This window comes from Pteropus vampyrus, unplaced genomic scaffold (assembly GCF_000151845.1).
Source record: "Pteropus vampyrus isolate Shadow unplaced genomic scaffold, Pvam_2.0 Scaffold300, whole genome shotgun sequence".
NCBI lineage: Eukaryota > Metazoa > Chordata > Mammalia > Chiroptera > Pteropodidae > Pteropus > Pteropus vampyrus.
In genome coordinates, this window is record NW_011889081.1 from 2557995 (window position 1) to 2573781 (window position 15787).

Here is a 15787-nt window from a genome sequence, read left to right on the forward strand (position 1 = left end):
ATCCATTTGAGTTAAATTTTATATATGATGTGGGAAAAGCATCCAACTTCATTCTTTCGCATGCGGTTATACAATTGTCCCAGCACCATTTGTTGAAAAGACTGTTCTTCCTATCGAAGGATCTTGGCACCCTTGTCAAAAATCAGTTGGCTGTAGTAGATGTATGGATTTATTTCTGGACTCTATTCATCTATGTGTCTATCCTTATGACAGTACCAAACTGTTTTGATTGCTGTAGGTTTTTTTAAATTTTAAAATCTGGAAGTGTGAGTCCTCTAACTGTTCTTTTTTGAGATTGTTTTGGCTATTCTGGCTCCCTTGACTTTCAATATGAATTTTAGGATCAACTGGTCAATTTCTGCAAAGACACCAGTTGAGATTTTAATAAGGATCACATTGAATAATTTTAAAAGGTAAATATTTGTTTAAATAACTTAAAAACATAACTCTTTAATTGGTTTGGAGGTAACTTTGGTGTATAGGGAAAAGTTTGGCTCTAAATCAGTTATCTTCCAGATTGTTAACCAGTTATTCCACAGTTTTTTTGTTTTGTTTTTTGAGAAGCTTTTTTTTTTAATCAACTATAATTTTTACACGCAGTTGGCGATTCTTGGACTCTTCTTGCCATTAAATTATACTTCTGTGTTCCAGGACTGCCAGGTTAAAATTCTGTTTAGTTTTGCGATGCAGTCTCAAGCCAGTCTGTTTGTTCAAGCCCTAACTGAGTGACTTCCCGTGTGTCTTGTCATATCAGCTGTGAGTGGGTGAGCAAGATGAGGGGTTCTGGAGTGGGAGACACTGGTTACAAGGTTTGGACCCGTTTCCTTTGTGAACAGGGGTTAGCCACCGATTGTGTTTAGATTGGGCAGTGATGGGAAAGGCCAACTAAATGGCCTTTGGGCGAGGGTGAGTTGGAGACTCGTGCTGTGCTAAGAAAGGAGGGTGAGGGCAGATAGGTACTAGGTGGTGGGGTCCATGGGCAAGCGGGTCGGTGGACTAGGATTTGAGCAGGGAAGGGACTTGGGAGAGGAGGGCGACAGCCTTACCTGTGCGGCAGAAGATAAGATGGCCTGCTGTGTACTCGGTGTTTGTGTTTCACTAGTGTCAACACTTTAGTTCGTATGTTTAGGAAAAGTGAGCTGCTTGAGTCTTACCTTTTTTTCTTGTCCACCAGTATGACACCGTTCCTATTCAGTCCAGTGTGGTGTTATGTTCCTGCCCATCCCCATCAATGGTGAGGACCCAGACTGAGTCCGGCACGGCCCCTGGCGTTCCCAGCGGTGGCAGCAGGCAGGGTCCCACCATGGACAGCACCGCAGCTCAGTCCCGCCCAAGTGCCAACTCGCTGCAACACACCACACAGCCACCACCACAGCCTCGGAAGAAACGGCCTGAAGACTTCAAATTCGGGAAAATTCTTGGCGAAGGCTCTTTTTCAACAGTGAGTACATGCTGCTGCTGTTTGTTGAATGAGTGTGTTTTCTTTAGATATGCCGAACTAGACTTGACACTAGGAGACTCAGATTTTTTTTATTTTTTATTTTTTTTCTCTTTAATCAGATTTTTATTTAAAATTAGCTCTCCAAATTTTAAATATATATATATGTCTCTGTGTGTGTGTGTGTGTGTGTGTGTGTGTGTGTGTGTGTATATGTACACATATGTAAAACGGTACACCCTTGACCCTTGCTGCCGTTACAGCCGAAGACCCTGCTAGCCTCCAGAGTCTTGTGTCCTCAGTTTCATAAACAGAAATGTTATCACAGCACTGACGGGTCACAATTAGGGTAACTCTTTTTGCTATTCAAGTGAGTTGTATCTAGTTTGTGGTAGTTTTCTTCTTAAAGCAAAGAAATGAAGGTTCAAAGTAGCCCCTTCGTTGAGGTGGCAGCCCCATGTGGCTGTGGGAGAGACAGGGGCTTGCGGCAGTCTCAGGGGAGGCCTGAGCACCTGCTCCCCGGTCTAAATCTGTGCCTTCATAAAAAGACAGCTCCCTGCCATTATGGTCTCTGAGCTGGGCCCAGCAGTGCTGTGGACACACCTGGGTGGCACTACACAGACCCTAACACCTGCAGGATTCCGGAACAACATGTCTTCCTTGCTTGGCCTTTGCGAAGATACCTATGTGAAATTTGGTCTTCTTTCTCTTTCTACATTTATGAAGTATTTCAAAATACAAAGAAGGTCATGAAATACTATAGCTCCCCTGTGTTCCCATCATTGTTTCAATTAATGTTAACTTTTGCTCCTCTTACACTTTTAATTTAGATTTTTTAATTGGAAGTTTTGTTTAAATTATGAAAGAATTGTGCCCTCAGGGTAAAAACCTTCAACTTGATGATAGTCCCCAGTCCTTCTGGTACACTCAGATTTTTTCAGAAAAAAAAGAATCTATTTTAAAGAGAACTTTGGTATTCTGCATGGTTACTTACTACGGTCCAGTAAAAGAAGAGGTCTCTCCTTTCTCAGCTTTACTTCATTGGTCATTTGTCTTGACTGGAAAGTGAGGATTTGCTTGTGAAATTCCTCCCATGTCCTTGGGTTTCCACAGTGGGTAACAGTATCACTGTCTGGGTGACATGCTTCTGATGGTGAGAAGCCCTAGCACAGGCTCTTTTCATCCCTGTGCTGGGGAGGTGACGGGAAGTGCTGTGAGCTGGAAACTCCTTCCTGGTGTGTTGCAGAATCCTGCAGTCCTGGTTCTCATGTTATAGGTACTTCCCTCATTTCTTTCTCACCACTCCTAAAACAGAGACCACTTAAAATTAGGACAAGCAGCAGTTCTCAGGCTGGGCAGGTCTTCACTTGGCAGAGCCTGGTGCTGGGGCAAAGGGAGGTTGGCCTGCTGCCATCCAGCTCCCTAAGGATGATCATGATGGCCACATTAGCCTGGCCATCAGCCCAGGTGGTGTGGAGGGATGCAGCATGCCTTGATCTGTGGAAGAGGGGCATTCCCTGCCCTGTGCCCATAAGGAAACCTTATGTGAAATGCTGAATTCACACAACAGAAAGATAACAAAACTATCTCCTTCAGAAAGGATTCCATTAAATATTCATATTCTTTCTACTTACATAGCTAGTATATGCTCCCGTGAAGAAATTTAACATTGCATAAATACATAACCTAGAGAAGGGAAGTTTCCCCAGCTCACTCCCTTTCACTCTCCGGCGCCTGAGAACAGTCCACACAGGTACATTCCTCTGGAAAGATCTTTGAGATCTTTCCACTTGAGTACATGCAGTCCAACCTCATTCTTAATGACTGCAGAGTGTTTCACACAGTGCTTTTCCAGGATCACTTCCGATAAGTCTAGGAAAGAATTCTGTACCAAGATATAACTCATACTCAGGCTGAATAAACTGGGTCCATGGCATCCTGAGATCTTTCCAGAAGGCCCAGGGATTTTCCAGGAGTTGGGCAGGTTTTCAACTGCTCTTTGGTCCTTAGGCCATCCCCCTGCAGGTGTCTTAGGAGAAGCATTTATACCAGCTGGCAGTGGTGGGGGCCACCCAGCATACTGCCACACTGGGCTCATTGGGCATTTAGAAGTTGGCGCCTAGGTTGTGCCCAGGGTTTGCTTTTGTAGAAAGGCCTTTCCCGTGGTGCAATCTCCATTGATGCCCTGTCCCCCAAGTTAAGTTGGAGTCCCAGACTCAGGTATGCCACAGAGCTGGGAGTGTGACTGCATCCTGTGGGGGATCAGGACTCCCAGGAGGCACTGTCTGCAGGCCACATATGATTTTGTTTCCTGCGCCCTTGATATCAGGGATGGTAGTTACAATGTCTGAGAGCAACAAGTGAAATTACGGCAACAGGTATTTGGAGCAGCCCAAATTCAGGGTGCCTTTTTTGCAATGAACATACACTAAGCATTTATTTTTAAAGTTATTTTTTAAAGAAATTTCCAATACTCACTTGTGGAGGCTTTATTTGCTTCTGCTTCTTATTGTTTGTGAGGGTGACGCTGGTCTTGATATTCCTGCATGTACACTTCACTGCACAGTGGGAACTATTGGCTGTTGATGAAGAACCTCCTGAAAGCTGTTGAGAGAGATATGTATTTGCTCTTATCTATTGGAATACATTAACTTAGTCATTGACATTCAGCTGTATTTGTTAGCACAGGACCAAAAATATTTAAATGTAATTGCAAATATTTAAATGTAATTTCATGGTGAGGGCGGGGTAGCATATACGATTGGATTTGGAGTGACTTGTGAAACTCAGTGCCCTAATTACATTGGGTGTTTTTTCTCTTCTCTTTCCCTTTTTTCTTCCCAAACCAGGTTGTCCTGGCCCGAGAACTGGCAACCTCAAGGGAATATGCTAGTAAGTACTGACTCACTGAACTGTGTTTGGGATACAGGGACAATATGCTTCTGGGTATGTGGCTGCCCAGCTGCCCAGTGACTGGGGGTTTCTGTGCTGATTTCATGGAATAGGATGCTGTTGGTCTGTCTTAGAGACCATGTAGCTGGTGGCTGTGTTTTGTGAAAAACTATAATTTGGGTCAGTTACCTTTATGAGTTGCGGCTTTAGTATTTTCTTACTGTTTCTAATTGTGGTAACTCGCTTCTTTCTTACCTTAAGTTAAAATTCTAGAGAAACGTCACATTATCAAAGAGAACAAGGTCCCGTATGTAACCAGAGAGAGAGATGTGATGTCACGCCTGGATCACCCTTTCTTTGTTAAACTTTACTTCACGTTTCAGGATGATGAAAAGCTGTGTATCCTTTGAACAGTCAAAGCATTCAGAAATCACAGTGACCCCTTGTCATTTTGGAATTGTGACACCATTATCTGTTTTCGCAAGTAGCCATTCAAAGGAATTCACAGTGTGGCTCGGAACCCCTGGGGTTACTTTAAGGGAGACCATCACAGATGTTTTTTGAGATTTTTTTAAATTGATAAATATTGTATCTAAAGGATTGCTATTATTTTAACCCCGTGGTTGCTATACATTTATTCAGAGGCTTCCCTCATTCCTCTAAGCAGCGCCCTTGGAATATCTATCAGGTGTCCAGTCCTGTGCTTCAAGCAAAGAAGTGAGAGGAAAAATTATCTTGGACACTCGGGAATCGTAGAAGAAGGGCACCCCTCTTCCATCTTTGGCCCATGTGTGTAGGTGTTGGGTTGGAAGGGACATCCTTACCAGGCTCAGCCCCCAAGTGAGAAATCCAGGGAGTAACCCACAGGAGCCCAGACCTTTTCTCCCTGTACCCAGGATGCTGTCCTCTCAGAGACAGCCCCTCCTTGGGATCCTCCAGCCTCCCTCCTCCCCCTCTTCCAGTTCCCTGTGGTACCACTCTGGTGTCCACTCTCTCTGCTGGTGGATATCTCTGCTCATACAGTGCCTTTGGCTCTCCAAGGCTGCGCAGGTGCTTCTCCAGCAGAAACGTCACACCCATTGATTCTTTGCTTTATTCGAGGGCATCTCGTGTTCCCTGAGCTCTCTAATCCCTGCAGCACTGTCTTTTTCCTCTTTTACCTTTGCTTAGGGATCAGGGAGACAGGTCACCTTTGGCAGTGAAGGTGGGCCATACATCTATGTCATACTGCTTATTTTTGGGCCTGCTCGTCATGCAGCCTGGCCAACCAGTTTCTCCTCACTCCTCAGCTCCTTTCCTGCAGTTGTTCTTCTAAACCAAGATTTCCCTCAGCCCCTGTTTGCCTGGTCACTCTGTCCTCGATCCCAGCAGATGTTCCTGACTTTCTCCTGGACCAAGAGAGATTGAACTGTCAAATGGATTTGGTTCAGAGCTTGTTCAGTTTAAACCTCAGTCTTTGCATCTGTTCTTTTCCTTCTGTCCTCAAGGTTTCCAGAGCCTCTTCCCATCACCCACCACTTGCAAAGCTGGTCCAGTGTCTTGAGGGTTTGGCTTCCCCTTCCCCTCCCCCACCAGTCAGGCTTTCCCCTTCCCTCTCCCTTTCCCTCTTGCCTATATGCACAGATTGTCCTGGGTTAAAACTTTGCTCAGTCCTGTTCCCCCTTAAACACCATTTTTGCCAGTTGTCATCTAAATTTGCTTTTGTCTAATGAGAAGTCCTTGCTGAGTGCCAGATGATGGGAATGTGCTAGTAAATAAGGTGACTGGCTCTGTCCTTATGGAGCTTACGTTTTTGTGGAGGAGATAAATAACACAGGTGATCAGTACCTGCATAATAGACTCTAAGGGGCCGAGAATAGTAAGGCCAGGTAAGGGAGAGTGTTGGAATGTGCTTCTGTTTTAGCTCAGTGGTCTGAGTTGATGACCTCGGGCAGAGACGGATGGAGTGAGGACAGGATAGTATATATGTGGGTGGAATGGAAAGGCTGGGCTGGGGCCAGCTTCTTGAGCCTTGGAAGCCTGGCAAGAATTTTGGATTTTCTTCTAAGTGTAGCAGGGAGCCTGGGAAGATCTCAAGCAGGGCAGCTGTTTGTTGCTACAGTGAAGGTTCTTGTAAGTGAATGGGCAAGGGAGAATGGAGTCAAGATGGCTCCCGGTTATGGACCTGAGTGCACAGTAGTGCTAGAATTGAGCCAGAAGAGACTTGGGAGAAGCCAAGTTGAGAGTGGATGTTGAGCTGGCATTTGATGCATCCATAGGTGGTTGCTGCTGCAGGGCTAAGCTGGCTACTGGATGGCTGCTGGCAGAGCTCAGGAAGGAATCAGGGCAGTGTCAGCTGGCTGGCTGGCCACTGGGGGGCATTGGAGGGGAGAGGTCTGAGGCCTGAGCCTGGGTCATTCCCACACGCGAAGATTGATACTCGGAAGGGACCCTTCGAGGAGGCTGAGGGTAAAGGGGTGTTGTTGCCGGTGAGTTGAGAGGACAGAGACCTGGGGGCCAAAGAACCAGATGGTTTCTGGTGGAGGGTGCTGCAGCCCGGCTAGATGCTGTGGAGTGGTCAAGCACATGGACCTAAACCTGACCTGTGGATTGGCCCCTGTGCAAGTCGTTGACAGTGGCAGTTTGGAGATTGGAGTAGGGTTCAGTAGAGAGAGATGAGGAAGTGCAGATAGCACACAGGGCAGATTCTTCCCAGTGAATTTACTGTAAAGGGGAGCAGTAAAGATGCTTAGTAGCCAAGGGCATGTGAAGCAGGGAGGGGGTTCCTTGTTGGTGTGTGTTAGGTGTAATAGAATGTTTGCCTCTACCCCTGGCTCCAGTGTTACCTCTTGTCTCCACCTCACTGCAGCCATGCTCATGCAACAGCCATCAGTGATCTCCTGAAGACATTGAAGGGACCTCTTCACGTCTGTTCTATGTGTCTCTCACCTCTGAGGCCACCTTGACATCCCCCACACACACACCTTGTGCTCCCTGGGACCTATGTGACTCTGCTCCTCGTGCCTGTGGAGATCTCTGATTGCCAGATTTTCTGGAGGCTTGGGCTTTCTGTAGGGCCTGTGGGACAATGCATCTTGTTGGTTGGGGGGCTCTGACAGATCACACACACATACTTGGCTTCACCTTCTTCCAAGGTTACATGTGGTGGGATCAGGTGGCTCAGAATCTAGATGAGTGAGCTTGTTCTCTAATTTCAGATGGAATTGGTTAGAGCACAGTAGGTTGAGGGTAATAGATTTTGTACAATGGTAACTGTTCTTAAATTTTAAGGCAAATTCCAGTGCCTGTGAAGGCTGTGAGGACTTGCTTCACTTCTGACAGAAGTGAAATCGGAGACTTCTGCCCCACTCGAAATCTTTAGTGGAGTACATTGTATTGAGAGAAAGAAAAGGAAATTCTCTACCTCAAGATAAGCCCCCATATGTACACCACCCTCCTCTAGCCATAATTTACACATTGGAGAGAGACTGGAGTGACTGCAGGGGCAAACCTCCCGCAGAACAGAGCCTCGGGACACCCTCATGGCAGCCTGGAAACTGGCGGCTGGTCCCTGTGGGGCCCTGGGCGCTGGTAGCCTCCCTGCCATCTGGAGGTTCAGCCTGATCAGACTCAGTCCCTGCTCCCAGGGGAGGGAGCTGAGCTCCAAGAGGCCACTGAGTGCGAGCCCCTTACCCTCTCTCACGGGCTGGAGCACTGGGCTGAGCACTGCAAGGGTGCCTTTCCCTTCCACAGGGATGAAGGCTGAGGGATCTCAGAGGTTACTTGGCTAGCGGGCATTCTTCCTCTGCCCCCACCTACTCGTCCTTGTGTGTCCCCTCCTGTAGCTTGGGGATAGAAGCAGTGCACTAGGCTTTGAGACCTTGGCTTTGTGACCTCGAGTTAGTTTCTTAACCTTGCTGTGCCAGGATCCTCTACAAAATGCAGGCATTGGGCTCTGCCACAGGCCTGGTCTGTGCTCATCCTCCGGGAATGCACCCACTCCTTGCACTAGAACTGCCTCCTCCTCAGGGCCCCAGGGCACTGACTGTGCCGAAGGAGGTAGAAATGTTCTAGGATGGGAAATGGATCAGTGAGGTCTGAAAAAGTGCTTCTGAGGGATAAAGAATGTGTATGGTCAGAGGGAACATGGATTTGGATCTGTGATCCTTGACATCTGTCATATTCAAAACCTGTCAATCACCTTAGCTCCATAGCTGAGCAGAGAACTAGAAGTGAGTGTCTCTCTTATAGGAAACAGGAACTCAGGAGATGGTCAGATAAGGTGCAGAACCCATTAAGTGGAAAGAGGTGCAGTGCCTGTGACCATGGCCAAGCCTCTGTGGGCTGCAGGCTCTTGGGAAGAGGCATTCCTAATTGGTGAGGCTCCTTGACTAATCTAGGTGGGGCCACCTGCTGAGGCAGTGCCAAGTTCCTGCATGGGGTCAAGTGGGCCAGAGTCTGCAGCCTTCCCGATAGAGGGAGCAGAGCAGGGCAAATGGAAAGGCAGCCTGGCTGAGACCTTTTGGATTCCCTAAAACTAAGATTTTTGTTTCAGGTCCCTGTTAAGCATCCTAGTTGAAAGGGCTCAGGTGGCCACAGGTGCAGCTGGATCCAGGGCAGGTTCAAGCAGCCTTTGTGGCTGGTCTCTTCCTCCTGGGCTTGTCCCTACTGTACTTGCATGTTCAGACTCCTTCCTTGGTGGGAGATAGCAGTGCCTTGGCAAACAAGCCAGATGGAATACCCTGAGCACAGGCCACCCCTTCCAAACCTTAGAGACTGCTCAGGGCAGGTGAGGACTCGGGTCACTGTGTCCCTGGCTGCCAGGGAGCTGCAAAGTACCTTTAGATTTCCATTAATAGACGCAGACCTTTGGTGCTTCTAGGAGGAAGCAATTACATGAGATCCATTTATTTCTGCAAGCTTTAATCTTCTTTGGAAAAGGGAGAATAGAAATTAAACAAATCGCCCTGCAGTGGTGTCCAAGGGAAGGATGACTGTGTTCCTCAAGTCTCTCCCCAATGGGTGCCCATAAATAGATTGACTCAAGAAATTAATAAAATGGCATTTCTCTTACAAAACTTGTCACTTTATACTTGGAGCATTCATTTGAGAAACCTTTACATGAACTGACTCTTAGCATAGCATGTGGAGCACAGCTGGTGCTCAGTAAATGTGTACGCACTGTGCAGGTGTGTGGACTGGATTATGATGGAGGACCGCCCCCCGCCATACACACACCTTGGCTGAAGCCTGCAAAGAGGCATTCGACTGCCATCTCTAGCAGCTGCCCTTCACTGGGGCTACAGGTGCCTTCTGGGACTGGTGAGGTCCAGAAGGGGCAGCTGGGCTGAGAGGCTTTTGTTCTTGGCAAGAAACCTACCCTGGGGACTCGCCCGGGTGCTGGGACCCAGGATTCCCATCGGCCATAGGTCTGACCATGACCTGGTCTGACTCGAAGAGGGGCAGCAGTCTCGGGCCACAGGTATCTTCAGTTTTCATTAATTTAAAAAATTCCTATTGGGTTGTTAAGGTTAGTTTTAAAAAATCACTTCTGCGTTCTTCCTTAACTGTGCAATATTTAGATTTTGGCCTTAGTTATGCCAAAAATGGAGAACTACTTAAATACATTCGCAAAATTGGTTCATTCGATGAGACGTGCACCCGATTTTACACAGCCGAGATGGTGTCTGCTCTAGAGTATTTGCACGGCAGGGGCATCATCCACAGGTACCAAGCTGGGGCCTGGGGCTCCCTGGGGCAGCTCTGGTTTACCTAATGGAGGGTGGGATCCCTCATGTGAGAGTTCACATCACCCTGATGTTGAGAGCCTCATGGATCTTCACTTATAAGATAAAATGGCTCAGATGTCTTTTTTGCCAGGCTAACAGTTTTCCTACCCATCTTGACGACAACTATTATTTTGTCATCTGTAGCTCTTATGTTCTGGTCTCATTTACCATGGCTTTCTGATAAATTCAAGTTGAAAGTATGCAAATAAACTTTCTTTAACTGACTTTTTAAAACTGTAAAATACACATAAAATTTACAATTTTAACATTTTTTCCAGTTTGAGAAATAACTGACATATATCACTGTGTAAGGTTAAGGTGTACAGCATGATAGTTTAATTTACATATACTGTGAAATGATTCCCACAATAGGTTTAAAAGCTCTTTATTTTATGGTTTAAAAATTATAGTTAATATTTTAGTAAAATGTTTATTAAAAACGGTAGGTAGTTATGAAGTGATATAATTAGAATGTCTTCATTATATGCAATTGATTGATACTTGTTCATTATGAACTTTAGACTTTGCATTCTTGGTTGTTAGTCTATAAAGATTATAAGTGTTAACTAGTTCGTTTTGTTTTTAGCGAAAGTTAGAGTATGTAGTTTACTGTTTTAAATAATTCATCTCAAATATAAAAAAATCTGCTTTCACAGGGACTTGAAACCAGAAAACATTTTGTTAAATGAAGATATGCACATCCAGATCACAGATTTTGGAACAGCAAAAGTATTATCCCCAGAGAGTAAACAAGGTGTGTGAGTGCTTTATTTCCACAGATCCTGCTTAGAGCTTAGATGAAAATCTCTTAATGTGGTGAATTGCATTGTAGTCATGGTTAATGACAGACGTTTGTAATACCTTTGTTATTATAAAATAGATGCTTGAACCTTCACTGGGGAAGACCTTGCCTCACCTGGCAGCTCTTACTGTCAGTGCCTGGGCACTGTGCGCCTAGTCTAGTGGGTGGACGGCTGCCTGTGGTTGGTCCCCTGTCATTGAGTCAGGGGTGCTGGGTCACCAGGTGCTCTCTGCATGTTCTCACTTGTCTTTGTGAATGCCAGGGACTGCCCTGTGGCTCACCCTCTGTAGTCTTCCTAGAAGATACCAGAGTGCCACATTTGTTCCTGGTCTTTCTTGCAGTGATGTGGGGTTGATGGGTCAGCTCCCAGCTCTTCCCTGCAGGTGGTAACTGAGGGAGGGAGAGCACTGTCCCTATATTCCACTGCCCACCGTCTGTCTCCTCATCTCCTGTGTGCAGCTGCCAGTGATGGCCCAGACATGCTGTTATAGTGAGGTTCTACAAAATCATAGAACAAGTGGGACCTGATTTTTACCTCTAGGTTGCTTCCTAGCATTGTATTATATATTATGATAACTCTATCACCTGAAGAGAAGTTGCTGACTGTCCATTTGGGCCAGAAGAGTGCCCCGGATATCTTAACTAGACTGGGGGCATCTTGGCTGGGGCTCTTGCTGCCCTTCAGGTGTTTATTGGATGGGAATCATAAACTCTGGGAGTATATAGAATGGTAATTTTACTTCTGAAACTGTTTTCAAGTGTTGAGGTAGAAAGAAGAAAAAGCCCTTTGTGGTGAGATTTGGGAGAAGCTGAGGGCTACTGTGCGAGTTAATAAGTGACCCTGAAAATGAAATTTGGGTCTTGGGACGTGACTGTTAGAGCAGCCCTGACACAAAAGGCTGTGGCAGGGACCTTCTTGAAGTGCACGCGCTTCTCTGCCATGAGAAAAGGACTTTGATGAAAAGCACTGGAGAAACGGATATGCTGGATGTGAGTACAGGGTTCATTGGTGGAAGGTTCAGACAGAAGCATCCACTTTGCTCTGGCTAGGAACTGAGCACTGCACATCGGTGAAGAGGACCTCGGCTCTTAAGAAAGCCCTCTAGCTCAGCTAGATTGGCCTTTTCAGCCTCAGGCTTGACAGCACATTGGGCAGCCACTGGGCTATGCCTATGTCCCCTCATGCCAGCCATGCATGGGCAGAGATGCGAATCTGTGCTGCAGGGAGGTGCCTAGCACGCCTGGCTGGGTCTTTGTGGGTTCCCTTCTGCAGGGTGCCTTATCTTTCCTTTTCGGGTGTTTTGCAAACTGAGGATTCTTGTGAAGATTCTGCCAGTTAGTACTTTAATCTCTGCACACTCACTGAGCCACCACAACAGCGTCTTGGATTTGGGAGCTTCTGAGAACCCTGAAGCACCACCATCTGGGGGCTAAAATAAAACTTGCAATCAAAGAAGATGCTCTTATTTCTCAACAAGGCATAGTCCTGGCTCTACTAGCCTGCCTTTTGTAGCACCCTTTCCTTCTTCCCACTGAGGGTGTCAGAGGATGGGTGGCCTCCCACCCAGAGATGCACAACACCTAGGAAGTCCTGTTGGCACTTGTGAGATGCCCCCAAACCTTGATCTCTTTGACTTATGCCTATTGATAGTAACATTTTATTGGCAGGTAATCATGTTTTTGTGAGCATGGTATAACCCAAAACGATAACATTGTCCACCACAGAGGTGAACCAAACAGGAACCGTCATGTCCCTGAATGTTCTTGTTAGGCTGCTTGTCACCATGTGTGATTCCCACCATGGGGACTCCCAGTCAGCCTTGGGAGCCACTTACTTTGGGGTCTACTCTGTCCTTTGTTCTTTCATGTAGATTTCCTTCAGAATCTGATATTTGGCAGAGGCTAGTCCTGTTGCCCCATAGCCATTGAAAAATATATAAGAATTTAAATGCTTGATGAAATTGTGAAATAAACTTGCTCTTCTTTCTTTCTGAAAGCAGGAGGTTAAAAGTCCTTACGTTGTAAAATGGAGAATTACTTGTATATATAGAAGAGTTAGCTTTTTTTTCTTCCTAGAAGAGAAAAACACATGTAATCATGTGAACTATTCATTTTAGTGACTTACTTTCATTTTCTTCTTGAAGTACTTCAGAATCTTAGAATTTATTCCTGCATTAGCTTTTTTTTTTTTTTTTAAACTTTTGTGCAGAGATGGTTTCCCCAAAACATGTCAAAGCTTCCAGAAGGAAAGTTTTGGTGGGAGCCCAGATTCCTTAGCTGTGTAGTGAGCATGTTTTGCCTTCCTCCCAGCGAGAGGTTGTCTGTTTTCACAGGTCTCTGTCCCAATGGGTCACTCCTGGAAGGGGGTGAGCCCTGCATCTCTCTCTCTAACCGCTGCCTTTTGGGTCTGAGTGGCCCGCATGTGTCATAGGCGGGAGTAGGTGACAGCAGGGCAGCTGTGGAAGGCATGTGGGGTTGATGAGCACTTTCTGGCACAGAGGACTTGTGACTTCTAAGCTTGCACAAGGGTCCCCCGCCTACATATCCCGGTGAGCACAGCTTAATCATGTGGAGTAAGTTGCTCATCTGTGGTTGTGTCCCTGGCCTTTGTCCTCTTTGCAAGAGGCTTGGGGAGCTTGTAGAGCCCTGGAGGTTCAGACTTGGGGTTTGTGTCTGGAAACCTGTGTCCTGAACTGTGCAGGTCTTTCTGATATGCAGCCAGGTGTGGAGGCTCCACTCAGCAAACAGGAGGGACAGGTTCATAGGTGAGATTGAGTGGAGAGGGGATGGAATGATGAGGCTTCAGAACCGAAATCATTCTGTCACTCCAGATGCACCTTCTCTGCGTGGCCCCTCTGTGGACAGCCATCATCCAGACCCTCAGACTAGTATCAACCTCCCTGTAGGTGTGCTGTGGACTTCAGACCCTCTCATAGTGTCTTGCTTTGCCAGCATTCTAGCATGGGCAGAACCACACCCATCCCTTTATGAAGGAGCTGCCTTCGAAACAGGTTTTCTTCTACCACAAAAGCAGAGTTCACATGATAGAGGAGAAAGCCAAGTCCCTATACTTACACCACCAAACATAACTCTTAACCATCAAGAAATGGTTTACTTTGGTCTTCTCAATATTTGTATTTGTTTAGTCATAGTTATGAAACACAGAGAGTTTTCTTTCTTTCTTTTTTTTTTTTTACAGAGTACCTGCTTTTTGTAAAAATTGAAACCATACATGTGACCTGATTTCTACCATATCATCAATTTGTTTTTCCTATAAATATAGGAAAATGTAAATATAAAGAATCTTTTAAAAAAGTAATTACAATACGATACCACTTTTATACATAAAAAAGTAACAGTAATTTCTTAATATATCAAAATATTCAGTCAGTATTAAATTTCTAATCATAATTCCACGTCGTAATTTTTTTGGTGGTTGTTTAGTTGAATTAGGATTTAAATAAAGATCCCATGTTTGAGCTTAGCTAATTTGTCTCTTAAATTTCTTTTAACCTGTAGCTTCCTCTCCATCTATATTTCTTCCTTTGCAGTCTGTTGAACAACCCAGGTTATTTGTCTGTATTATAGAGTTTCTCAGACTTTTGCTGATTGCATCTCTGTGGAGTCATATAACCTGTCCCTCTCCCTTCTCTATGTCCTGTAAACTGGCATTTGGAACTGGCCGCTTGATCACATTCAAGTTCAGTCCTCTTACACCTCAGGCTGGTGGTAGTGCCTTCTTTATTTGGAAGCACTTGACATCCATTCATCTCTCTCTCTGTGATGTCAACAGCCCTTTATAGCCATAGTGGCCTAGATCTATTAGTTCAGTAGAGAATACAGAATGATCATAATCTAATTCCTTCATTTATGAGTTGGAATTCTTTAAAGGGAAACTTCCTCATAGCAACTATTTGCTTATTAACTAGCAATATTAATTGTGAAGGAAAAACAGGATAAATACTGTTTCTTCCCCTTTTATTTGCCACTTTTGAAAACCGTGAATTGGTTCACCATCTTCCTCCAGTGAAGACCAATTCATCAAAAACACTATTACCCCTGCCTCACACCATACACAGGTTAACTCAGTTGTTAATTGGTTAGATCAGAGATCTGAATGTGGGATCTAAAACTATAACACTCTTGGTAGAAAGCGTAGGAGCAAATCTTCATGACCTTGGATTAGGAAATGTTGTCTTAGATATAATACCAAAGGCACAAGCAGCAGAAGAAAAAATAGGTAAATTAGATCACATCAAGTTTAACAATTTTTGTGCCATGATACCATTAAGAAAGTGAAAAGACAACCCACCGAATAGGAAAAAATATTTCCAAATCATATATCTGATAAGTGACTTATATCCAGAATATATGAAGAACTCAAAGTGACCAAAAACAAAACAAAAAAAACCCAAAACATTAAAAAATGGGCAAAGGGTCTAAATAGACATTTCTCCAAAGAAGGTAATCAGATGGCCAATAAACGCATGAAAAGACGCTCAATGTCATTAGGAAATGCAAATCAAAACCACTATGAGATGCCACTTCATACTCACTAGGATGGCTATGATCAAAAAGACAGATAAGTGTCAGCAAGGATGTGGAGAAACTAAAGCCCTCATACCCTGCAGGTGGGAATGTCAAATGGTGCAATCACTTTGGAAAACAGTCTGGCAGTTCCCCAGTTCCTCAGCAAATCTACTTCTAGGTATATATCCCAAAGAATTAAAAATATGTTCACATAAAGAGTTGTACAGAAATGTTCATAGCTTTATTAGTAATAGTCAAAAATTGGAAACAACTCATGTCCTTCAGCTGATGAATGGATAAAATGTGGTCTATCCATACAATGGAATAATATTCAGCCCTGAAAAGGAATGAAGTTCT

General features: G+C 45.0%; 1 protein-coding gene across 1 annotated transcript in view; it reads left to right on the top strand.

Moving 5' to 3' along the window:
• Window positions 1–15787, top strand: part of PDPK1 (3-phosphoinositide dependent protein kinase 1) — a 74124-nt gene that overhangs the window by 26787 nt on the left and 31550 nt on the right. Inside the window, exons 2-6 of the mRNA XM_011376612.2 lie at window positions 1175–1441; window positions 4288–4330; window positions 4592–4729; window positions 9892–10036; window positions 10755–10852. Coding sequence (XP_011374914.1) covers window positions 1175–1441; window positions 4288–4330; window positions 4592–4729; window positions 9892–10036; window positions 10755–10852 — 691 coding nt within the window. The remainder of the gene's footprint in view (window positions 1–1174; window positions 1442–4287; window positions 4331–4591; window positions 4730–9891; window positions 10037–10754; window positions 10853–15787) is intronic.